General features: G+C 53.2%; 1 protein-coding gene across 3 annotated transcripts in view; it reads left to right on the plus strand.

Moving 5' to 3' along the window:
- Positions 1-25,910, plus strand: part of ADCY1 (adenylate cyclase 1) — a gene marked incomplete at its 5' end in the record, with an annotated part of 122,103 nt that extends 96,193 nt beyond the window's left edge. Inside the window, 6 exons of one of the 3 annotated variants that reach the window (XM_082632857.1) lie at positions 3,858-3,974; positions 4,757-4,903; positions 5,738-5,836; positions 10,612-10,726; positions 12,733-12,857; positions 17,654-25,910. In XM_082632857.1, the coding sequence (XP_082488983.1) occupies positions 3,858-3,974; positions 4,757-4,903; positions 5,738-5,836; positions 10,612-10,726; positions 12,733-12,857; positions 17,654-17,992 (942 nt within the window). In that variant the 3' untranslated portion in view covers positions 17,993-25,910. Of the gene's footprint in view, positions 1-3,857; positions 3,975-4,756; positions 4,904-5,718; positions 6,198-10,611; positions 10,727-12,732; positions 12,858-17,653 lie in introns of those variants that run through there. The other 2 variants (XM_082632859.1, XM_082632858.1) reach the window with 2 other exon arrangements.
- Positions 25,911-26,130: the final 220 nt, after the last annotated feature.

The raw sequence follows: 26,130 nt of genomic DNA on the forward strand, positions 1-26,130 counted from the left end.
TCAGTAGAAGAGATTTCCCCTCCTAATGTGGTGGGCCTCATCCAATCCATTGAGGGAGGCCTGAATAGAACAGAAAGGTGGAGGAAGGGAGAATTGGAGCCCCTCTCGCCTGACTACATGATCTGGGACATCGTCTCTGCCCTCAGCACCCCAGTTCTCAGACCTTCAGGAGTTACACCACCAGGTCTTCTGGGTCTCCAGTTTGCAGACAGCAGATGGTGGGACTTCTCAGCCTCCATAATCATGAGAGCCAACTCCTCATCATAAATCTCTTCCTGTGTATCTATATCTGCCCTATTGTTTCTGTTTCTCTGGGGAACACTGTGTAACATCATCAGAAGTTCTGTTTATAGTGAGCGAATCTGAAAATTAAGAAACATGCTTTCCTCGTTGAAGAATGAGCTGGCTGGGTTGATCTCACTCTGGCCAGATGTCACTCTAGGACACAGGCAGGGACATAACTGTCCAGGCATAGCAAGGCTGGTGCCACCCTCACTCAGTTGCTCATTTTTAGCGATCTGTCCTTAACTCCAGCTGCTGGGTCAGGGTCTGCTTGTTCGGCTGGTTAGACCGAAAGCTTCACAGCACCTCATAGGGGTCACACCGAGAGTCACAGGGCACAGCGGCTCACCGGTCATCTGCGGGGAGTTGTCAGGTTGTGCTATTTTTTGTTTTGCTTTGTTCTGTTTACCAAAAGATAGTGCTCCCAGGCTGGGTGCCCTTCTGAGATGCCATGTAGCTGTCTGTAAGATGTCCCCTGGTAATTAATTTCTGAAAGGTAAGCTCTCATAATCTGTCCTATAGAGTCAGGGGTCAGATTTTTGACACGTGAGAAGGAACATGCTTTTTTAATTTAATTTTTTAATTTTTTTGTTGAAGTATAGTTGATTTACCATGTTGTATTAGTTTCAGGTTGGTTATCTGTTTTATATATAGTACTGTGTATATGTTAATCCCAAACTCCTAATTTATCCCCCCTCCTCTTCCCCTTTGATAACTAAGGAAACTATGCTGTAGAGAAAACATTTTTTTTTTTTGCGGTACGCGGGCCTCTCACTGTTGTGGCCTCTCCCGTTGTGGAGCACAGGCTCCGGACGCGCAGGCCCAGCGGCCATGGCTCACAGGCCCAGCTGTTCCACAGCATGTGGGATCCTCCCAGACCAGGGCATGAACCCACGTCCCCTGCATTGGCAGGCGGACTCTCAACCACTGCGCCACCAGGGAAGCCCGAGGAAAAATTTTGAAAATGGATGTTGGATGTGTCTCTGTCGTGTGATTTTGTTTACAGGAATAATGTATATTACCCACAGCTCTTTCTTACCAATACTTCCTGGCTGGTTGGAAAGTCTTACAAAAAGAGAACTTCAGTGGATTTTCATCTTATTTGTGAAAAATATAACAATCCAACTTCTTCTGCTTAGTTTGTAAGAAGATAGACATTTATCAGTCAGATTTCAACAAAAACGTTCACATCCGTGGATGGATTAAAAAATAGTTGATTATTTAGAAAGAGAGCTAATCTGATAGCCCATAAATCTAAGTTAACTGTAAATAAATTGAAATAAACCAAAATTAGAACGAAAGCCTTTCAACACACAAAGTGATCAATCAAAAATTTTTAAAAAGTTGAAACATATTCAGTTACACTGCATTCATTAAAATACTGTTAACATTAATATTTTGGAGAGAGCAAAATTTTTTGTGCCATTAATAAATTTCTAAAAACCCGTTATTTAAAAAATATTATTTACTTTCTCTTTATCTCATCTTTCAAAAAACTTTCTTTTGTGTGTCAGTGCACACGTGTTAACAGGAAATTAATTATACGTGTCTTAGGAGAGGTTCCCGTTTCCCTTGTGAGGCTTTTCTTCCCCACACGGCTGTGTCTGCTGATACCCATCTCAGCCGCTGTCCACAGCCACAGCCCTGTCTGCAGGGTCCATGCTTGTCGGAGCCGGATCCTGGGGCTCCTGGCCTCCTTCTGGTGTCCTCACTTGCAGCATGTCTACCCGCTTTAAGGGGCAGGATGAAACCTGTCGTGCATCAGCCTCGTTGCTAACTAACGGCTCCTGTGGACCACACATCTTGTTTTCCCAGAAAACGCCCTAGAGGAGGCCTGGGACTCCTGGTTGGGCCCCCTTCCTCCTGGCAGCTGTGGCCTGAGGCCTCCTCACATCCACCTTTGGGGGTCTCACATGCTTGCTTTTAACTGGTGGAATCACTGCATGAAATCCAGCAGCGTGTAGCCGACCACTTCAACTGTTATTATAATAACAACACCAAAAATAGGTGACGCTCTTCAAGGCTTACGAGCTAGCACATGCCCTCCTAACCCCCTGATAGGTAGGAATGGTGCCTCTATGAAGGGTGTTTCATTTTATGACGAGGTAATTGGAGCTCCGTACCCGGCCACTTGAACCAGGATGTGCTGCCCTCCACGGCATGGGTTTTGATGGCGGCCGCAGGCCATCAACACGGCATACCTGTGACATTATCACTGCATTCAAGAGCTTGTTGCCCCTGTAATGCTGATGTAATGTCCCCCCAGTTGAGCTCCTTCCCTGCCTACGGCCAGATGCCAGATGTGGAAGTGGGGGACAGTGACTGACAGTGATCCCAGTGGCCTCCATTTCTGAGGACTGGCACCTGACCTTAGGCTGCCCTCAGCACTTTGCCAGCATTGCCTTTTGAGCCCTCATGGTGGCCAATGAGTGGGGCCATCACCACTGGTTGCATTAGTCTCAGGGCCCTGGAGCTAAGAGGCCAGCCAGCTGGGACCCGTACAGCACCTGCCATCTGCTCTGCCGCGTCCCCCAGTCGGACCCGCTGGCTTCTACCCTCTGCTCCACTGGGTCTGCCCCCCCCAGCCCCTGCAGCTTTCTGCTTGTCTCAGCGCCCAGAGACATGTGAGTCCTGCTGAAAGCCAAGAGATTCTAGAGGACATAGGAGCTTAGGGAGGGTCCACTGCTGGCTTCGGGCATTCCCAGTGAGCCCGCAGTGCTCTGGAGGCACATCAGAGGCTGCTGGAGGCCTAGTGTGTCCTGGGAGTGGGCATGTGCCCCACAGAGGGCTGCTTCAGGCCTCTGGTCCCCAGAAGATGGCTGGGGGTAGACCCTGGAAATTGGGGCCAGGACCCTTATTGTCTGTCCTTCGAAAGCTCTAGCTGATCCGTGTGGTGATTAGTCCAGAATTGCGTGGATCCTCTGGGCCCCTAATGTTGACCTAGTCACTACCTGGAGGGGGCGTGGAGATGAGCCTGGTGGAGACCGTTGGCATACTTGGCATTTAGCTTGGATAGTAGAAAGACGCATGTGTGACAGGTGTAATAATTCAGAACTCTCATTAAAGAGGGTAAGGCAGACGTTTTTCAGGAGTGTTGCGTCAGGCGTAGGGACCGACCACTGCAGCGGGAGAGAGAGCAGGCTCAGCCCAAAATAGAGGGCGGGCAAGCGGGGCTTTATAGCCAAGGGGCAGGGTGGGGGTGTGTGGATGGAAAACTACCAAAGGAGGCATCCGGGGTGAGGGGGGCTTCCGGCTAAACTGACCTAACAGGAGTCCTGCTGAGAGCAGGCCAAGGTGATCCGACATCACCTGGCGGGGCTCGGAGATGAGGAACGCGATCAGATATCTGGGGTGATCAGATGTCAAGGATGGGGTGTCCGGTTAAACTGACTAAGCGGGGCTCTTGCTCAAACTGGACGATGCAGAGCTAAACGTGGATGCCCCGACGTCAGGGCCCATTTGGGAAGAGCGTCCAGAGTCTGGTCCAGGAGAGAATCTTGTCGCATGGTGGGTAGTCGAAGGAGCAGGGAAGCGTGAGTGGGCGGGCCGGTGGCTAACAGAGGACCACTCCGCAGGCAGAGGAGGAGCGGGACGACATGGAGAGGGTGAAGCTGGACAACAAGAGGATTCTCTTCAACCTCCTGCCGGCCCACGTCGCGCAGCACTTCCTCATGTCCAACCCCCGGAACATGGTGAGCACCGAGGTGGAGAGGCCCCTCTGGCCACCCCAAGGGCAGGGTGGGGACTAGACCATCTGAGGCCTCTGGGCCGCGGGGGTGATGGGTGCCCAGAGCTAGCGTGCCCTCCCCTTTGATCCTGGGAGAGAGCACAGCATCCACTGTCCCCACAAGGAAGGCGAGTAGGCTTCAGTAAACTGCACACGAGGTTAGGAAGCGCCGTTGCAAGGCCTGCACGTCCTGGGTGGGCCCCTAGAACCTGCCTCACCCACCCGTAGGGCTGGCGGTTCACTCCCTTCTCTGTGCTCAGAGCTGTCTGGCTTGCTCAGAACGTCCTAGTGGCCACGACCTACTGCAGTAAAGCTCTGGAACCACCCAGACAGCATAGAGCAGGGCTTCCAAAAGCCGACTCAAAAATAAAGAGGCTCAGGCTGGGTTTTTAGGTCCTAAAGGCAACAAACCCCCCAGGCTTAGCTTGACTAGCTTTGGCCTGAAAGAGCTCCAGGGCTCATGTTTTCATCCCGCTGGGGTGGGGGCGTCTGGAGCTGGTTGTTTTCTCAGAACGGTGCATCCTTCCCTGGTGCCTCCCCCGCTTGCTGGGGACTCTGCACCCACCTGTGAGCTGAATTACCCTGCGTCGGCCTAGATCCTCCGAGCCCCCTCCTCGCGTGGCGCGAGGTGCCAGCGCGACTTGGCAGCCCCGTCTCAGGACTGGTCCGTGGGCCCCGCTCCCAGCGCCAGCCCTGAATGCTGCTCTAGCTGCCTCCTCGGTGCCTGACCCAACCTTTCACCCCCAGGACCTGTACTACCAGTCGTACTCGCAGGTGGGGGTCATGTTCGCCTCCATCCCCAACTTCAACGACTTCTACATCGAGCTGGATGGCAACAACATGGGGGTGGAGTGTCTGCGCCTCCTCAACGAGATCATCGCCGACTTTGACGAGGTAAGGGCCGCCCCACAGTCCTCACCGCCCTGGGCCTGGGCCGTCCTGGTGCCCCTCCTCCAACCGAGTCCTGAATTGCGTCCACCGATGTAGCACGTGCTCTGTGGATGGCACGGGGCCAGGGGGAGCACGTGCCTTTTGTCTCCTTGGGAATCCCAACCAACCGTGACCGTTGAGGAAGGAAATGTGCCTTAGGATGGGGAGGGCGGGTGCTGGAGTCTGTGCCCTGCCTTGTGAAGGTCGAGCTCAGGTGGGCAGTTTCACCTGCAGGTTGGGGGGCAGGCACCTTTGCACCCTCCAAAACCAGGCTTCCAGTCTGCGCCAGTCCTGCTTCCCTCACTGGGGCCCGTCTGCCCCCTGGGTGGTTGTGAGCTCAGCTGCTGTAGGACGGGAGTGTATTCTGTATGGTTCCTCCTTGGCGCCTCTTTTTTTTTTTTGCGGTACGCGGTCCTGTCACCGCTGTGGCCTCTCCTGTTGCGGAGCGCAGGCTCCGGATGCGCAGGCTCAGCGGCCATGGCTCACGGGCTCAGCCGCTCCGTGGCACGTGGGATCTTCCCGGACTGGGGCACGAACCCGCGTCCCCTGCATCGGCAGGCGGACTCTCAACCACTGCGCCACCAGGGAAGCCCTTTGGCACCTCTTTTAAGTACCTTTGCTGGAGCCCCTGAGGCCTGCGTCTCTCAGTGCAGCCCCAGAACTTGTCTCATGCCTACATGAAGAAGACATGTTGCTTTGCAGAATGTGCCTGTCCGCGGTTGCTCCTGGCGGCCGTACACCGCCGTGACTTTTATAAGATGTTATGTAACGTTTAACAGTTTTGTGTTTCAAACAAAGCTCATGGACAAAGACTTTTACAAGGACCTGGAGAAGATCAAGACCATCGGAAGCACCTACATGGCTGCTGTGGGGCTGGCGCCCACGGCCGGGACCAAGGTGAGCGCAGGCTGACAGGTGTGCCCTTCTCAGGGGCTGGGCCCAGGCTCTGCCCCCAGCTGCCCAGGGACCATGGGCAGGCCCCCCACTGTGAGCCTCAGTTTGCCCTCTGCACTGGATTAGGGCAGCAGCCTGCAGGCTGTCTTGTCAGTGGCCAGTTCTCTGCAGTCACAACCTTCTGGGGAAGGTCAACACGGAAGGCCGGGCGCAAGAACTACCTCCAGCCCTGCCCCCTCCCTACCACCCTGGCCCCATCCTGGCAGCCTGGCATCACTGAGTGTTCCCCTTTCCCAGTTCAGGATTGTGAATAAAGTCCTCAGGTTGCCCCTATAAAAAAGGCAGAAAAAGAGAGGAAGATGTAAAAAAACCAAAAAAGTGTCATGAATAGAAAGCAGTTATACATGTGGTAGATGCTAATCTAACTATATCAATAATCACCTTAAATGTGAATGGTCTAAATACACCAATGAAAAAACAGAAACTAGCACAGTGGCTAAAAAACAAGACCCAGCTAGGTTTTCTGCAAAAAACACACTTTAAATATAAAGTCACAGAGACCTTAAAAATAAAAGGATGTAGAAAGAGATACATGCTAGCACTGTTAAAAGCTCAAGTAGCTATCTTAATTTCAGACAAAGCAAATTACAGATCAAGGAAAATTATCAGGGATGAAGAGCTAGGTTATAAAGGAGTTAATTCTCCAAGAATACATAACAATCTTTGATATTTATGCACTTAACAACAGGGGGCGAAAACTGATAGAACTGCAAGGAGAAATAGATGAATCCACTATTTTTGTTGGAGACTTCAGTACCCTGCTATCAGTAATCGGTAGATCCAGTTGGCTGGAAATCTGTAAAGAGAGCGGAACTGAATTCACAGCATCATCAATCACCTGGATGTAATTAACATCTGTAGACTATTTCATCCAAGGACAGCAGAATATACTTCTTTTGAAGCTCACATGGGACATTTACCAAGATAGGCCACATTCTGGGCCATAAAACACAGCTTAATAAATTTAAAATAATTGAAATAATATAAACTATTCTTAGACTAGAGTGGAATTAAAGTAGAAAACTATTGCTAGGAGATAATTGGAAAATTCCAAAATATGTGAAGATGAAGCAGTACACTTTTAAGTGATACAAAGGACAAATAAAAAAAAAGTCTCTATAGAAGTTGAAAAATATTTCGAACTAAATGAAAATAAAAATATAACTTATCAAAATTTGTGGGGTGCTGGAAAAGCAGTGCTTAGAGAGAAATTTATGTCATTGAATTCATACATTAGAAAAGAAGACCAATCCAAAATCAATAAGCTTCCACCTTAGAAAAGTAGAGAAAGTAGAGCAGTATAAACCTAAAGCAGCAGAATAAAAGAAATAGTAAAAATCAGAGCACAAATCAATGAAATCAAAGACAAATCAAAGAAAATCAATGAAACCAAAAGTTGGCTCTTTGAAAAGATCAATAAAATTGCTAATCTCTAGCCATGCTAACCAAGAAAAAGGGAGAAGACACAAATTACTAATATTAGAAACAAAAAAGGGGCCATTCCCACTGAACCAGTGGACATTTAAAAGATGTTAAAGTATATTGTGGACAACTGTGTGGTGCTACACTGGAGGTCCTGGCCAGTCCAATAAGGGAAGAAAAGTAAACAGAAGAGTTATGAATTGCAAAAGTAGGAACAAAACCATCATTCTCAAATTGCTTGCATGTTTAGAATATACAGTGCTAAAATGTTTACATGTAAACTGATAGAATTTTTAAGTGACTTTACTAAACTTGCTGGATATAAAATCAACATAGAAATTTCTATTTTATCTCTGTATCTTTAACTACAGACAATTATAAAATCAAACATTTTAAAAGTTACTATTTCCAACTAGTATAAAAGTATAACTATATGCCCACAAATTTGGTAACTTAGGTGAAATGGACCAATTCTTTTTTTTTTTTTTTTTTTTTTTTTTCTTTTTGCTGTATGCGGGCCTCTCACTGTTGTGGCCTCTCCCGTTGCGGAGCGCAGGCTCCGGACGCGCAGGCCCAGCGGCCATGGCTCACGGGCCCAGCCGCTCCGCAGCATATGGGATCCTCCCAGACCGGGGCACGAACCCGTATCCCCTGCATCGGCAGGCGGACTCTCAACCACTGCGCCACCAGGGAGGCCCTGGACCAATTCTTTGAAAGACACAATCTGCTAAAACTCACATAAGAAAAATAGATAATCTGGGTAGGTCTATATCTATTTTAAAAATCGAACCAGTAATTAATAACCTTCCAAAACAGAAAGCACTGGGCCCAGTGCTTATTTAGATCAAATATCTAAATAAGTCAAGAGATACTCCATATTTCTGCATAGGAAAACTCAGTATCGTTAAGATGTCAGATTCCCACTTGATCTGTAGATTTAATGCAGTCCTGATGAAAAGTGCAGCAGGTTATTATGTGATATCGACCAACTGATCCTAAGTTTACATGGAAAGACAAAAGACTGAGGGTAGTCAACACAACATAGCAGAAGCAGGACAAAGTTAGAGGACTGACACCACCAAAAATCAAGACTTGCTATAGAGCTGCAGTAATCAATACAGTATGGTTTTGGCAAAAGGGGTTAGTCAAATAAACCAGTGGAACAGAATAGAGAGCCCAGAAATAGATCCACATAAATATCATCAACTGATCTTTGACAAATGGAGCAAAGATAATCTTCAACAAATGGTGCTAGAAAAATTGAATATCTATCTATCTAAATAATATTTTTTAAATAAATCTAGACACACAGACCTTACACTGTTCACAAAAATTAACTCAAAATGTATCATAGGCCTAAATGTGACATGCAACACTCTAAAACATCTGGAAGATAACATAGGAGAAAATCTAGGTAACCTTGGGTTTGGTGATGAGTTTTTACATACACTACCAAAAGCGTGATCCGTGAAAGAAAACACTTAGATTGGACTTAATTAAAATTTTAAAATTCTACTTGTGGAAAATACTATAATGAAAAGACAAGCCATACACTTGGAGAAAATCTTTGCAAACCACCTATCTGATAAAGGCTTTGTACCCAAAATATACAAAGAACTCTTAAAATTAAGGAGACAAATAGCCCAATCAAAAAGTGTTCCATCAAAAGATGGGAACAGACACTTTACCAAAGAAGATATACAGATGGCAAATAAGCATATGACAATATGCTCCGTATCATATGTCATCAGGAAATGCAAATTAAAACAACAAAATACAATTTCACACTTATTAGAGTGGCCAAAATCCAGAACACAGACACTGCCACATGCTGGTGAGGATGTGGAGCCGTAGGAACTCTCACTCATTGCTGGAGGGAATGCAAAATGGTGCAGCCACTTTGGAAGACAGTTTGAGTTCTTATAGAACTAAATATGCTCTTACCATATGATCCAGCCATCACTCTCCTTGTTACTTATCCAGATGAGTTGAAAACTTATGTCCACACAAAAACCTGCCCAAGGATGTTCGTAGCAGATTTATTCATAATTGCAAACCTTGAAAGCAACCAGGGTGTCCTTCAACAGGTGAATGAATAAATAAACTGTAATATGTCCATACAATGGAATATTATTTAGCACTAAAAAGAAATGAGCTATCAAAGCATGAAAAGACATGGAGGAACCTTAAGTTAAGTGAAAGAAGCCAATCTGGAAAAGCTACATACTTTGTGATTCCAACTATATGATATTCTGGAAAAGGCAAAACTATGGAGACAGTAAATAATAGTTTCCAGGGTTTGAGGGAATAGATGGAGGATTTAGAGGATGGTGAAACTGTTCTGTATTCTACTACAATTATGGATACATGAAATTCTGCATTTTTTAAAACCCGTAGAACACACAGCACATAGAGTGAAGCCTAACGTAAACTGTGGACTTTAGTTAATAATAATGAATCAACGTAGGTTCATTCGATGGGAACAAATACACCATACCCTAAAGCAAGATGTTAATAATAGGGGAAACTCTCTATGTGCGAGGGGTGGTACGGGGGTAGTATATGGGAACTCTCTATACTTACCTGCTCAATTTACCTGTAAACCTAAAACTGTTCTAAAAAAAATTGTCAGTTAATTTTTTTTTTTAAAAAGCATTAGTTCCCCAACTTTGAGGACTATGAAAATATTCCTAAAAAAAAAGAAAAGCAAGTAACCTTGATATCATTAGAAAAAGAAAAAAATTTACAGTTGTTTTTTCACAAAAGAGAGTATCTTTCAACACAACACAATGAAAGAGACCGAATCAGTGTGAGGAAGGAGGGCTGGAACTGCTGTCTGCTGTGTGAGCGTTGACTCAGACTCACTCTGCTCACCTTGCTTTGCTTGTTTCCGATGGGCCGGTGGCAGCATTGTCTGAGCAGTGGGACATCTGGTCTCCCACCACAGGGTTCCCCCCTGCCCCCATTCCTGCAGAAGGGTTCTGCCTGGGCTCAGATGGCCTCAGTCTCTGCCCTCAGGAGCTGGGAGCCTTGGGCAATAATATTCCTCCTCTGTTTCAGTCTCTTACCTGTAGAATGGGATGATAAACACACACTAGGGCAGCTGTAGGGTGCCACCCAGTCAGCCCCAGGCCCAGCCAGCGGGGCTGCTGCATTGTTAACATGGGGATCAAGTCCCTGATCCTGTGAGGGGTACAGGCTGGTCCGCCCACCCCCGCAGGTCCCTGGCTGAGTGTCCCTGGCCCCTCTGCCCTTGCACCCGTCAAACGTAATAACCCGTGTCTGCTCACGTCCAGGCTAAGAAGTGCATCTCCTCCCACCTCAGCACATTGGCAGATTTTGCCATCGAGATGTTCGACGTCCTGGATGAGATCAACTACCAGTCTTACAACGACTTCGTGCTCCGTGTTGGTACGTGGCTGCGAGCTGTCCCATCATTCGGGCCAGCTCACCCTTCCTGCACTGGCCCCGGGAGCTGGTGGCCTGGGCTGTCCCCTAGGAGTGGGGGTCATTGGTCCAGGCTCCCTTGTCTCACAGGAAGGAGGATGGCACCTCCCAGAGCAGTGCATGGGACGCAGGGACAGCTGGGCCCACTTCAGAGCTGGTTATCAGTGCCTGAGGACCTGGAAGGGTCATTGTGCAGCTTAGGAAACGCAGGAGAAATCTTGATTGTCTTAAAGACTCAGATACACCTCTGAGTCCACACTTAGCTGGAGGAAGGTGCCCCTGTCAGCAGGCCCGAAACATTCGGGCCAAGGCTGTGCAGAAGCCCAGGGTGCAGGCTCGGGCTGGGTCTTTTGTCCTCCTGGGTTCCCTTCCCTTGCCTGCGAGTGAGGAGGGGAACCACCCGGGGTCTAAGCTCCTCTCTAGCTCTTATCAAACTTGTAGGGTTTCTTTTTTTTCAGTCTTAAATTCACTTTTTTTCTGGGAATACAGGCTTACCAGGAAAATTTGTATTAGTCAAGGATATAGTTAAACGAGAGATGTCTTCCTTTCTCTCTCTCTGCCTGTCTTCCTTTCTGTCCTTCCTTCCTTTCTTTCTTTCTTCTTTCTTTCTTCCTTCCTTTCTTTCTTTATTTCCCTTCCTCCCTCCCTCCCTCCCTCCCTTTCTCTCTCTCTTTCCTCTCCTTTTTATCCCTCCCTCTCTCTCTTTTTCTTTCCCCTTCCTTTTTTCCTTCCTTCCTTCCTCCTTCCCTCCCTCCCTCCCTCCCTCCCCCCTTTCTCCCCCCCATTACCTACTAGTCCACGATATAGTTAAACAGGATATTTGTGGTTGTTTTACAATTCAAATGTCTAGTGGCCTTAAAGAACAGAACTTAGAGCTGGGCTTCAGCATGAGGGGTGGTATCCCCCAGAGCGGGTAGAGTTCTGATGTGCTTAAACACGGTGCTGACTTAACCCTGGTGCCCGGCCCGAGGGACGTGCTGGAGGTAAGGGCAGGGCACCCTCTGCACCTCACCCCTGGGGTCCAGTTCTCCTCTGGGGCCGCGGGCTTGGATTAATAGACGTAAGTGTCCATCAGGGAAATTCTGTTTCTTACTCTCCTACTGAGGACCCATAGGCCAGTCGCACCTCTGTGCCTGGATGGCCGGTCACACAGGAGGCTGCATCCTGTCTCAGTCTCATCCACATGGACAGGGGCATCCGGGGTGGTAGAAGGGGTTCCCCAGGTCCCACCAGCCATGTGGAAGTGGCCCCTCTGGGGCTCCTCCCTGGGCTCCCACATCCACCTAGCCTGAGGCTCCCAGCTCCGCCCATCCAGTTCCATCCCTACCTCCTCCCAGAGATGCCAGCACCCACTGCCCTGGCTTTGGGGGGTTGACTAGGCCAGCGTCTGAAACGTTATTCACGCGCTTGGCTAAGCTCAGGAAAATCGACACAGAGTACTGAGTCAGAAGGTATGCTGTGGTGTCAGCCCAGACCTGGCTGCAGGGGCGACTGGGGGCACTTGGGCCTGTGTCACTGTCCAGGCCAGTTGGACCCTGTGCCACATAAAGACAAGGGCGCCTCCAATCTCCTTCAGAGCGCCCTGAAAATACGTAGTTCTGGGCCCGACACCCAGAGCAGCCGAGGGATCCGATCCAGGGAGCCAGTCGAGCCGCTGTCCTTTCTGGAAGAGGGAGCTGGGGGTGGAGGGACACACTGTGGCCCACAGACTGAACGGTCAGCCTTCCGAGCAGCAAGACTCGGCATGGGGTTGCTGTTCCAGGAAATGAGGCTTTTTCCCGGGATCAGGACCGCTTCCTGCTGGTGCGTCATGCAAGCAGAGCCCGGGAGCTGCCTCTCGGCGATGCTCTGGGGTCCCTGCTTTGGGGAGGGGCGTTGCACTGGGTGACCCCAGGAATCCATGACCTCACAAGGGGCTGCTCCTCCCCTCGGAGGCCTCCCCACTGACGCCCTGCACGGCTCTTTTCCAGGCATCAACGTTGGCCCCGTGGTGGCTGGAGTGATTGGGGCTCGCAGGCCGCAGTACGACATCTGGGGAAATACGGTCAACGTGGCCAGTCGGATGGACAGCACCGGTGTCCAGGGCAGAATCCAGGTCAGTTCACTTGGAAGTCCCCAAGGCACAGGTGCCCATCCTGCCGGCGGGAGGCTGAGGTGGAAGGGGCAAGGGTGGGGTGGGGGCGGCCGCCCAGCCCCGCAGCCTGCGTCCTCCTGTCCTGGTCTGCCTCCTCTGGGTAGGGACACCGAGCCGCAAGGCTCAGTGTGTCTGCAGCCTTGGAGGTTGGCCTCTGTGTGGCCAGGCGCAGAGATGGGGATGGTGAGTGATGGCTCCCTAGAAGGGAAGGGGCTGCCTCACCGTTTAAAGGGCCGGTGCTGTGGGGCCCCCTGACCTAAGAACCTGCGGGCGCTCACTTGGGATGCGAAGCAGGTGCTCTGGCACTGGCTGGCACTGAAGGTGTAAGAGACAGTGACCCCTGCGCTTCGTGGTATGTGGCCGTGTGGTTCCACTCTCGGGATTTCCCTTGGAACAAACATGCAAGCGTGGGTCACACAGAGGGAAGGAGCCTGTCCCCCGTGTGTGGCTTCGGTTGGCCTCTGGGGACCCGGATGGATGGGGCAGAGAACGTAGTGCTGGGTGACTAGGGCCACTGCCCTCCTGCTGTGGCCTGGCCTTGAGGTAGCCACCACCTGTCAGCCAGTTAGCGTTGGTCCTTTACTTGATCACAGAGTCTCACTCGGTCCTCCGTAGACCCTGCGAGACACGTGCATTCACCCCAGGTTTTGAGAGAGGCACTGGGGTGCGGCCCCTGCAGGATGCGGTTCCAATGAGAAGGTTGCCTGCCTGGGGCCCTCTCGCGTCATACCTGTTCAGTTCCCGGGGCCCCTGCCTGCATTCGTCGGGTGCTAACCCTCGGACAGGTACCTTGGTGGGTCCCTTGGATCCGTCAGCCTAAAAGACAGCCAGCAAAATCTTCCTGGAGCTCTCCTGCTCAGAACACAGGCGGGGTCTGCATGCAGCATCTCTGCACCTCTGCATTCGTTCCCTTAAACTCTTCTCACGGTGGTGGAATACACATATCGTAAAGCAGACCATCTTAGCTGCTTTTAAGTGCACAGCTCAGGTGTGTTAAGTGCGTCCACGTTGTCGTACTGCCGTCCATCCCAGGACACCGTGTTCCTTTTCTAAGAGGATCTTTCACCTATGTTTCTCGCAGCCTTCCCCAGGAGCTGCTCATGCCCCAGGGGAACACCTGCGGGAGCCCCCTCCACTCTCCAGCCTGGCTGCTGTCCAGTGCCGACATCACATCTCTAAGTTTGTAACATCCGATCTGGGTCGGCCACCCCTCTGCTCAGAGCCGTCCCTCTCTCTCCAGCCTCCTGTGAGGGCTGTTTGCCATGGCAGGGACTCCGGCACGCCATGCAGCCTCTGCCGGCCGCTGGGCTGCCCGGCGATATCTGTGTCTGGACTCCCGCAGGGCAAAGTCCCTCGGCCCGGACCTCCTGGAGGACCCGCATCGCAGGAGGTCTTAGCAGGCCAGGCCCCTCCCCTCCTGCCCTTCGGCTCGGGTGGCAGCACCCCATGCACTTGGGACAGGGCAGGACAGAAGCCGGGCTCTGGTGACATTTGTCAACCTGGGTAAGACCTGCAGTCCCGCCATCTGGCGGCCCATGTGACCTGGCCTGGCCACTTGGCCACCCCCTTGGCCGAAGGCTCTTCCCCTCCAGCCCATCGTGCTCGTCTTCCCAGTTTAAAGGGAGAAACACTTACGCTCCACTGTTGTGTGGTTCTTGTAGGGGTTCCTGGTCGCAGCCCAGGAGAGATCCCTTCCCTTTGCCAGCCCAGGTTAAACCTTTGGTTCTTTTGAAGAAGTGAACAAGAGACTCACATATTAATGACGAAGGTTTGCAAAGAGGTGTCTTAACTTTTTCTTGAGGATAATATCTAATCAGATATCACCTGCCCAAATTCTCATTCCTTAGTCCTCAGCTGGGAGCCTTCTTTCTTCTGTGTCAAAATTCCTAAAAAGGAGACCCCTCCTCACGCCTGCTGTGCCAGGAGAGGCAGACAAGAGGGTTCTGAGCAGACTAAAGTCCCTGGGGCATCCCAGGGCCCCACCTTCCAAGGAGTACGGCGGCCAAGAGAAGGTTGACCGTGACGATACCCAGGTTCCACCTTGGCCATCAACTTGAGGACCAAGCAGGTGCTTCCCGGGAAGTGTCTTCATGGGAGCCCAGCACTCTCTCTCAGGCAGAGTGAGGTCAGTGTGGCTGCAGGGTGGGTCCCCCCACTACTGCTGGCCGGGCCTCACAGGGAACTCTAGAGAGAGTTCCCAGCCCGCCTCTTCAGAGACACAGGGATTCTCATGCAGGTGGCTGAGAATCAGACTTCATAGGGGACTCCCTCTTGGCCTCCTGGGGACCTCGTGTCTCTGAGCCCCTGACCTGGACCCTTTCTGGGCCCCCCACGGTGACATCATACACAACCCTGGTTCACAGCCTGGGACTTCCTGGCTCTAGTGTCACGGCTGAGAGATGCACAGGGGCGGCGTGCAGCCCGAGCTCCCAAGCGGCCTGGAAGGACACCCAGGCCCGAGCCCACCTGCCTTCAGACCTCGCCTTTCTGCATGTGCTGGTAGGCCATCTTTACCTCCAGCGTTTCTGTGTGCAATGATCTGGATATCTTGTTACCTCTCATTCTTCATAAGACAAGAGACTACAGGGAAAGGAAAGAGCTCACGTAAGGATAAGACTCAGAGATTCTTGTCAGTGTGTATCTTGGGGCTTAAGTTGGACGTCAGGGTTCTAGGAAGACCAGATCTCTTTGAACAGATGAATTGTGGGTTGGTTCAATCATGAAAGGAAAGAGCAAAATGGAGCCTTTTATTGCAATAGCAAGCCTCTGAGATCACCTTGTGTCTCAGAGGCCACATCTGAGTGGTGACCTTTGTGACAGTGGCATCTCCCCTGTGAAACCGGCCAGTCTGTGGCTCAATTCCATGAAGGACTTTGGTGTGCGCTGAGCCCTGCTGCGGAACTGAGTGAGGCCGTGTGGCTCTGGCCCTTGTGTGGCCTTGGATCGGGGTCTTTGGCAGCTCTGGGGCCACCAACCAGCCAGCACCCTGGGGAGTTTCAGCACTCCCCACTTTTCCTTGACCGTCCAAGTCTTTGTGAATGTAATAGTCACCATCAAGCTGACCAAGGTACTCTTCTTGTAAGTGGACGGCATTCTTCTCATTTACAAGGTCTGGGAGGGACCACCTGACCTGCTCCCAAGCCCAAGAGATGGAGCTGACCTGGTGAGGGTCTAGGCCTCAGGCACCCACCTGCCATTCTCCATCCCGGTGGGTGGGTGGTGGCAGCCCTGGTGAGGGGCTGTGGAACTTTCTCCAGAACGCCAAGTGGCCCCCTGCCCCCCTGCGCGAGCACCAGCCAGTGCCTTGCTGATGAACAGCCACAGAAATTGGAGGAGTTAATTAATTAAGGGGAAAGATACATCCTTGACCTCTTTTTGTGGGTTGAGCTTACTCTGTTCCATGCCCTCTGTCTACACTGGATCAGCCAGTTTTGCTTGTTTTTCCCATGAGGGAAACTGAGGGACCCCCTCCCAGCACTTTCAGATCCATCGGCAGATTTCCCTGTCCCGGGAGCTGTGCAGGTTCTGATGTTCTGTGGTCATTTTTGCTTCCTGAACTGCGGGCAGGTTTCTGGCAGGCCTTGGTTCCCTCCCTCCCTCGCTCCCTCCCTTCCTTCCATTGGTTCCTTTATTCTTTCATTCAGTGAGCACTTATGAATACCAGGAGCCTTGGTAAGTTGTGGCGAGACAGACCAGGTCCTTTACCGGCGCACGCGAGAAGCAGGCCGACAGTTAGCGAGGGTGAGAGCCGCGTTGGGGGGCGGGGGTGGGTTCAGGGTTCCAGCGAAGCCGGCGGGGAAGAGAGCAGCCCCCCTGCCCAGCTCTGCTGGGGACTGACACCCTGGGGATGTGAGACCCTGGCCTCAGGGTGGGCTGAGTCGTCTTAAATAAAGATGCCAGAGGTGGGTGACTACATGGTGGGGGGAGGGGGATTTTCAGAGCAGCCGCTGGGAGTCGGGGTGACGGGGGGAGAGGTGGTCGCCCCCTTCAGTGTCAAGTGAGGAGAATCCAAATGCTCGTGTCCTCTTCTGCTGACAGAACCTTATTAGAAAGTGCTTTCTTGCCCTTTCCCTTTTTCATAACTCTGTGAGGCAGGAATTCTTTTGGCTAAACCCTTGGCCAGGAGCCTGAGCATCAGGAAAGTTGTCACACCCCTGTGGTCCCTGGGAGAACGTGCCCTCTGCCCTCTCATGCTGTTGGCCCACAGAGGCCCCAGGGGTCCCTGGCAAGTTGGTGCGGCCCACCAGGGCCCTGAGGGTTCCGTCCCAGCCACGGGGATGGGAGCTGGTGCTGTCCCCTTCCAGCTGAGCTGCTCCCTGCCAGTCCCAGACCCTCGAAGACGTGTGGGGTGACCGCGGCTCCCGAGGGCCCTGGCTGCACAGCCGGAGCTCGGTGTCCAGGCATCTGGCTAGGGCTTGGGGTGATCACGGAGCTCACACCCCAGCCCCTAGGACCGGTTCTGTGTGGGCCCTGTCCAGCCCGCCCACCCACTCTGGGCACCCCCTATGGCGAACGCTGTCCTCTCCTGCTTGTCCAGGGCCCCGTTGAGGCCCCTCTGAGTCCCCTGCTTTCTTTGCAGGATCATGTCCTTCTCGCCAAGTGACCAGAGTGACCATAGGAGGGGCACAGGACCCGGCTTGCAGGCCGACCTGGGGAGGCCAGAGGCCGGGCGATCGGGTGATCAGTGCAGGTCGGGGAGGGACCCTCCCGTGGGCTCCCCGTTGACCAAGAGTGACGCCCGCCTTTCTCCGCCGTAGGTCACGGAGGAAGTTCACAGGCTGCTGCGGCGGGGCTGCTACCGCTTCGTGTGCCGAGGCAAAGTCAGCGTCAAGGGCAAGGGCGAGATGCTGACATACTTCCTGGAAGGCAGGACCGACGGAAGCGGCTCCCAAAACAGGTCCATGAACTCAGAGCGGAAAATGTATCCTTACGGGAGAGCCGGCCTCCAAACCAGACTGGCCGCGGGCCACCCCCCGGTGCCCCCTGCGGCCGGCCTCCCAGTCAGAGCCGGGCCGGGGGCTCTGCAGGGCTCGGGGCTTGCCCCCTGTCCCCCAGGCCACCACCTGCCCCCTGGAGCAGCTGGGAAGGAGGCTTAGCGGAGCCCACGCGGGCCACTGGGGGCACAGGGCACAGATGCTCGGGGCGTTGGTGGCCTCGGGGCTCCTGCAGGGACCAGCCCGGCCAGCAGAGCAGGGCCGGGAACCAGTGGCCGGGCTGGGGAAGGGGGACTGTCCAGGTATGACCCGAAGCAGCTGGGCAGTGACTCGGGTGAGGGGAGAACCCAGACTGCACAGACGCCGAGGCTTTAGCAGGGTCTTTGTTTGCGCCATCCTCTTCTCGGTGGCCGAGGGAGGTTGGCCAGGTCAGCTTTGGACGTCGGGACCGTCAGGACGTCCACCAGGGCCGCAGGCTACAGCAAGAACCTTGGAGGTCTGGCTGGCAGAGTGACTGGGGTGCCCAGCTCGTGCGTGCCCTGAGACAGTTCGGCATCAGCCCAGCTGTGTGGGTCCCGTGAGGGCAGCTCCAGCCCTGGGCGGTGGCCTGCAGAGCCCAGAGTAAGAGTCAGGACTCTCTTGGCCAGAGCCAGAGCTGGGCAGACCTTCGGTGGACGGTTTGGGAAGAACTAAGAAGCCCCTGTCCCACTGCATGGATGGTGGTGGCTGCTGGTTTTCTTCAAGTTTGGGTTTTTGCTAAGAGCCAGAGGCAGGTCTTCTGGAATTCTTGGGGGACCCTGCAGCCACATCTCTGTGACCAGCATAGTTCCTGTTCCACCTGTGCGCTCTCCACCTGCCCTGCTGAGCATATTGGCTCCTGTAAAACCTGGACGTTCCCTTTTCTGCCCACGTCACTGTGTTTGTTCAAAGGAGAGAAGGTGGCCGGTGTCATTTCTTACCTCTCTGCCATGGCATCTTGGGTTTCCGTACGCTGAACAACAGTGCAAGGCTTTGTTGATTTTGAAAACAAGTGAACCTCACAGCCATGAGAAAGCTTCCTGGATGGAAGGTGTTTCTTTGGCAGAACCAGTCCCTTGGACGTGGAGATTTGGAGTTAGTTTATGGCTGTCAGTACAGATGTCCCTGCTCCGGTTTGCAGGGAAAGTGACTGCAAGTAATTCTGTGCAAGTCTGGGAATCTCCTACCTAGGCATCTCTGTGGTTGCCATGGAGATGAAGAATGCAGCCATGCTGGGATGGGCTCCTGGGGGTGGGCAGAGATCCGGGAGGGCCAGTGGGAAGAGACTGGCCAGAAATAGCTGGACGTGGAGACCTCAGTTCTCGACTGCAGGGAGGAGGGCAGCTTGAAACTGGAGGGAACGTTCTGGGCAGGCAAGTCAGTAGGGGGATGGCCGTGCAGAGACCCAAGCTCCGACAGCAGCCCGGAGGGTTCTGTGGGTTGCAGGGGAGCCCTGCTCGGCAGAGTCAGCAGGCCTGGGGGTCCCATTCCACACCACTCTCCCTGGGGGTCCTGACTTTTCAGAATTGGGACAGGGGCTCACTCTGGACCGAGCCCCATGGGGGTGGCTAGTGGCATCCCCTGGGCTGCCTCCGTTGTGGGTGTATGACTCGTGGCTGTGTGGGTGGAGCTGACAGGGCCAGCCACTTAGCCCATGTGGACGGGCCAGTGACAGAGGCGGGCAGGTGGACAGTCTTTCCTCAGATGTGCCCTGGGTGAGGAGCTGAATTTCCTCCCCCCTCCCCTCCTTACAGACAGAGCACAAGCTGAGTCATCTCCAGAGCCCGCTGAGCACATGGCCTGTGCAGGTGTGCACATCTGCATCCAGCTGCGGGGCTGAGACCCTGGCCAGGGCCCTGCTGCCCACCTGCTCCCCATGGCCGAGCTTCCACCCCAGGGCAGGGCGGGAGGGGGGTGGACAGCACAGGGGATCATGACCCTGCGAATATGCTCTGTCACGTGGCAAAGGGGGCTTTGCAGAGGGAATTCAGGGCTTGGGGCAGAAGCTGAGGAGAGGATCCTGGGCCATCTGAGTTAACTGAGTGTGACCAACGTGACCACGTGGCCCCTTAGAAGTGGACAAGGAGGCCAGGGCAGTCGGGAAGATTCGAAGCACGAGGTTGCTGTTTAAAGATGAAGGGCCTGCAGCCGGTCGAAGGTGAGGACGCCCCAGCCATCAGCCAGTGAGGAAGCGGGCTGTCGATCCCACAGCTACAGGCGCTGAGTTCACATCACCCTGAGCGAGGTGGACCCTGAGCCCCGGGATGAGGGCCCAGACTCGCTGTGCTGGGACCTCAGGTCCACAGAGCCACGGGACACCCCCCCACCAGGTGTGTTGGCAAAGCCACGGAACGCGTGGCCAGCTGTCAACGCAGCCGCGGGAAGCCATCGGGGCCTCGGCTGTTCTGAAACGGCGAGGTCGCCCCTTCGACGAGCAGAACCTCCTTCATCATCAGCAGTTCCAAACCCTACCTGCTTCCTGTGGGCATAGGGGCCGTGTTCAGCCATAATGTTCCTTGGGGTTTGGTCAATGACTTCCTTTTTATTTGTTATAAGACTGTATGATATTGCCTTATTTATTTTTAACCTTGTACAATATTCATGTACAAATGTTAGAGCCTTCCAAGTAGGATTCTCTCTAAATTATTTCAAGATGCTCTGTAAATAGCGCACCGGTCTGCCTATTCCATTCTGACCAAAATGAAGGTAAGCCCGACACCCCGTGTGAACAGCACACTTTGGCCGATGCGTGAGGTTCCTGATGCATCGCCCCTGCTTGGCCGGGCCGCTGCTACCGCCCTTTGGAATGACCCCATCCACGTGTCCCTTCGAGACCCTCGCATGCCTCTCGTGACTGACCTCAGTAGATTAGAACTCAGCCCCGAACTGCCAAACGCTTCCACGGCCCCTGACCCTGGGCCGGTCCACTCCAAGGTCTGTGTCCTGCAGGGTGGACCCCACACCCCCCAGACCCAGCCACCCCGAGCCTGCTGTGTTCATCGGACTCCAAAGCCACCAGGGCTTCCGATACCTTCTGTCACTAGAAGCAATAACTCTAAACTGTAGAGACAGGTCTGGTCCAAAGCAGATTGGTGATTCAGAGACAAGCCATGTGTACAAGTTTCCCCAAATTGAAGGGCACACAGTTGGGGGGCTGACACCCCCAAATCCGGGCTGATGTGCAGGCTTGGACAGGATCTGGCCAGCCTTCAGGGACACCTCGCTTTGTCTCCCCCCACAGGAACACTGCACCATCGTCCCAGTAGCGACCTAGGTATAATATTTGAATCCCTGCTTTAACCTGCCACTCGGGAAGGAGGGGCTGGGTTGGCCTGTCCGCCGTGTCTAGGTTTCCTCCCCGACAAGTGGACCCGTCTCATTTCCAGGGTGTGCCCGCCCTTCTGCACAGCGTGTTCTGTGATCCCCTGAGTCTCGGGATCCTGCTGGTCTCTCCCCACGTGGCAGGCCCTGCCCGGGACACCCATGCATGACTCGTAAGGCAAGCGCTGCCTACGTGTGTGTGCACCGCGCGGGAAATGCAGGTTCACACGCGTGTGCCCTGCATCGAGCAGTTCTCTTACCGGGGTATCACAGACCTGCTGTCACACTTGTCATTCTGGAGTGTGCAGACCTATTGGTTGTGTATAACTAGCCCCCGGAGACTGACTTGCCCTTGGTTTTGTAATGGCTTCAATGAAAAACAACAACAAAAGTAACCTCCAAATCCAAACTCCATAGAGGTAATTGGTTTCAAAATATTTGCTTTGGTGAAGTAAATGAGGGGGTGAGCTGTGGCCGACTGGCAGGTGGAGGACACGACCGTATCCCTGGGCCCGGACATCCCCCCTCCACAGCTGCAGTTTGCTTTGAAAGTTGGAAGTCTGTGCTAGCCGTTTCCCATTTTCAATCAATACTCCCGGTTCTGTAGTGGATGATGAAAGACGTGCCGTTTCTTCATACAGCGTCCTGGGTTTGCATCTGCCTTCACAGGACCTTAGGCTGGGGGTGGGTCTAGTCAGATTCAAGGTCTGCTGGGGGCTGCACTGCCAGGCCCAGAGGTCAGCAGGCAGGACTGGGGGCTCACGCCTGGGTGTTGGGAGGCCAGTCGTGGTGGCTCGGGCCTCCACACTGAGTTTGGGAGACAACAAGGAGATGGGCTTTACCTGAGGGACTCTGCTGACACAGGGCCCCTTGTCCCATGACGTGTTTCATGAGCAAAGGCCAGGCCAGGTGCCCAAGGGTTGGCCAGGTGGGCCGTGCGGGGAGTGGAGTTGTGTGTTTCCCCAGGATGGATTCAGGAGCTTGGGGCTGGTGTCCGAGGCCTGCGTGGGTGACCACCTCGGCAATGCTGCCAGGCAGCTGTCCCCCAACCCTGAGTACCCCAAAGTGGGAGGACATCCTTGATTCTGTGTGGACTGACAGCCAGCAGCCACAGGCAGGCCTCATGCCTGGGTGACAGTGTGGGTGGGAGAGTGGGATGCAGTGGGCACCCCAGTGGCCAGGGCTGGGGTAGGCATGGCCGGCAGGGTGGCCAGTCAAGCCAGCTATGGACCCAGCTGCTGGAACCCGACCTAGATTTCAGTCTCGGGTCAGGGGCCGTGCGGGTGCACCCCAGACAGCCGGCCCACAGGGGAGCTCCTGGGGACCCCTCACCTCCAAGAAGCCACAGGAGGCTTTGGAAAGGATTCGGGGAGTTTTCCTTTGTCTCCTGTCTGTGCACAAACGTGCTGGAGACAGGTCCTGTGGTGGGATGAGGAAATCTGTCTTCTCCATTGTCCATTTCGTAAAATTAAGAAACCCAATTTCAGGTGCCCCATTTGGGGCTAGACCTCCGTAAACAACTTGACTTTACGGCAGTGGAACAGACATTCGTATTCCTTAATTTCCCTGAAAATATAACACATCTATTCACTAAGATAAAAAATAACTTTTCTGCCAGAGGCCACGCTTAATCCAAGTTGTGTGTGTGTGTGTGTGTGTTGTGTTTGCATGGCATGGCGTAAGCAAGATTAAAATCAATTATTTGTTCCTAGGATTAGGATGGATTCATATAAGAAACAAATTAACTACGGATACAGACAGATGGCTGCCCCCCAGGGCATCGGGGGAAACCGCCCCTGAGTGCCCCGACCCAGCTCTATTTCCCCTAGAAATCCTGACCTTAAAAGGAGGAGTAAGGGCAGGGGCAGGGGCAGCAGCTTCTCGGCCAGACACAGAGGCGACCTTGACCCCCGCTGGCGTCCACGTGGTGCCCGGGCCTCCGTCTACAAGTACTAGAGAACCACTAGAGGATAAGAAAGTCTTCCTTCCTCCCTCCCCTCCTTCCTGGAATCTCTCCACAGTATCAGTACAAAGTCTAGGGATGTCAAGACCCTGAGCTGATCCCATTTTCTGTTGTTTGTGTGGTCGTTTTATTTCTGTTGTGTTTGGGGTTCCGGTGTACACTGAGGCCTGCAGGGACTGCCGCAGGTGGGTGTTTGGTGCGGGAATTCTGGACGGAGGAGCCGGCAGGCCTCCCCTCCTCCCTCCCAGTTACCCAGGGAGCCACTTACAGGCCCGGCTTCAGTCTCTGGGCTGTGCCGTGGGAACAGAAAACAATAGACAGGTGGTCTTCGGGGGTGTGGGTCACAACTGGCTGGAAAAACACCTTGGGACTCAGAAAACTGACCCCAGTGGCAGCCCCCTGGTCTCCCGTGATTACAGCAAGCTCAGTTTCTTCAGCCCTTGATGGTGACTATCCATGTAGATATAATTCTTCATTCCTTTGTGAAATTCCTGCACTTCCCTGGATTCAGTGTGTTCTACACTAATAAGCACCCGGAAAGGCCAGGTCGCTCTCCTGTATAGTTAAACTACGTCTCTGGTGGACTTTTTATGTGACCACAAACTAAGGGAATGATCATGACTAAGACCCATATCTTGCTCGGCAGCTGACAGCACACCTTTCCTGTGCTTCTCCCACCCCCTCGCCTCCAAACATTCTGCAGAGGGAGGCGTGGTTATACTCCGCCTATTGTCGACGAGGAATCTGAGGCTCAGAGAGGTTACAGACTTGGACAAAGTCACACAGCACTGAGTGGCAGGACCAGGATTCATCCTGTTCCCATCCATTCCAAGCCCCTGGTTTTCCATTCTGTTCGGCACCTCTTAACTAACTGAAATCGGCAAAGTTGTGTTGGTTTTGATGGAGCCCTTAGCTCATGCACACGCAAGTAGTGATGGTGCCTGGCTGGCTGGGTCTGAGCAGCCAAGCAGGCCCCCAGGCAGCAGGTTTGCCCCACAGCCCATCCCTTGGATGTGCCCAGGCACAGAGCTGTCCTCACCTGGGCCTCCCGTTGGGACAGTGAAACAGTGCCTGTCCTCTCCACTAAGCCCCGCCTCTGCTTTAACAGCTGATCCCCAGCAGAGACTTAACAACGTTGGGCCTGAAGAATCCCTGCCTTGTCTTGTCATCCTTTCTATCCTAAAACGATGTCCTGTGGCACCACCTGCCATCGTGTCTTAGAAAACACAGACTCTCCCTCAGTGAGGACAGTCGTCCTGTCTCCTTCTGTAAGGCCTCTTTGACATCAGCCAGGGGGAGAACCGGGGCCCCCGGGTGCCCCCAAACTGCACACGCTTCTCCACGTACAAGGAGCCAACCCAGTCCCCAGCTCCTGGTCAGAGTCCTCCGATGTCCTTGTCACGCTATGGCATGGTGTAGGCGGTCAGTGTTCCTTCCTGGGGATCAGAGGACATCCAACAGCAGGTTTCACCGAGAATGCTCAGAGGGTGAGACAGGGACCACGACGGATGGTGAAGGATTGGCAGCCACCCTGCACAGGTGTCCCTGCCTCTCCCAGGCTCTGGCTCCCGTGGTTCCTGCCAGCTCATCTTCAGATGGGTTGGATTGCACAGCAGCTGGCAGTCGTATCTTGAGAACTGACGTTTAAGCAGAGAGGAATTCCTAGACTAACCCTGAGAGATCTGTCCACCTCTTGGGCTTGGTGAACGCGTGCAGGGCAGCCATCCAGAGAGCTGTGTCTGGGGCTCTCACTTTCTGCGGTGCGAGCAGTGGGCAGTGGGCCCACCAGCATCCAGAACTTGTTTCTTGACTCCCACCAGCAACCCGCACGCGACCCCAGGCCCGGACACGAAGCACATGTCTCAGGGGACTGTTCCCACATCCTGGGAATCCCGAGGAAGCCACCAGGGCCTCTTGCACAGGCCGGGGGTGCCGGCACTCCCCAGGCATCAGCCCCAGAGAGGCACGCGGTTTTGCCTTCATCCCTGTTGAAACTGTGGCCGCGCGAGCCATTTGCACGCAGCATCGCATGCCGTGAAATTCCTAATCGTGTGAAACTTAGTTTGGATTCCGAAACACGCAGCATGTGCAAAGGGGCAGGCCGCCACGGGTTGTCTGCCGGCTGGCTGCAGAGCGTCCCGTCACACCAGATCCTGGACCCTGAGCCCGTGCAGCTCCCGCACTCCTCCTGCAGTGTCTCCCCTCGGCCCGAACTCCCTCCCCCAACCTCTCGTACACACTGACTGCACCCCACCTTGCACAAGCGGAGATTATGTATCGATCACCACCCTCTCTTAGCAGCAGATTCCACTCTCGTTTTAGGTAAACCCAAAGCCCACTCTTGGATTTTCTTTACTCACTGAGAAGGGTTGTGTGAACCCCTCGGCCCTCCTCTGTCCCTCCAGGGAACACAGAGTGGGCCGGGGTGACACGTTCTCCTGCCAGTAGAGCTCCCAGAAGATGCTTCTTTAGACGCAGAAAAGAGATGTCTGTACCAGAAGGACAACAACTCAATATCACTGGGTAACTTCTCATGATAGATTTGTATAATCAATACGGGTCTATTTTTACGTCCACTGAACACTGTAGACTACCTACCAGTCTTTTCCAAGATTGTTAAATTGAGACAAGTAATTGAATAATTTGTCCTATTTTTATTTTGAAAAAAAAAAAAACAGTGAATGGACTGAAATGTTAAATGTGAATGTACATTTCTTAATTGCAACTTTTCTACTGAGTGTTTGCACTATACTTTCTGGAATCTTATTTAACAAAAATAAAGGGAAAAAAATTGCTTGACTAAACTCCATGGCCACTTTAATTGAAAAAGGAACGGTTGTGTGGATGTTTTAAAGACCCCGGGGCATGTTCTGTAATTTTCTAAAATGCTGTCACCCCGTCCTTCCTCGGGGCCCTGGTGTGGGCCCTGCCCCTCCGATGAGCAGCCCCATTACGTGACAGGTGGGCGCAATGGATGGACACGCTTCGGCTCTTTCTT

The sequence above is a fragment of the Mesoplodon mirus genome, assembly GCF_964341445.2.
Source record: "Mesoplodon mirus genome assembly, chromosome: 9".
Lineage (NCBI taxonomy): Eukaryota > Metazoa > Chordata > Mammalia > Artiodactyla > Ziphiidae > Mesoplodon > Mesoplodon mirus.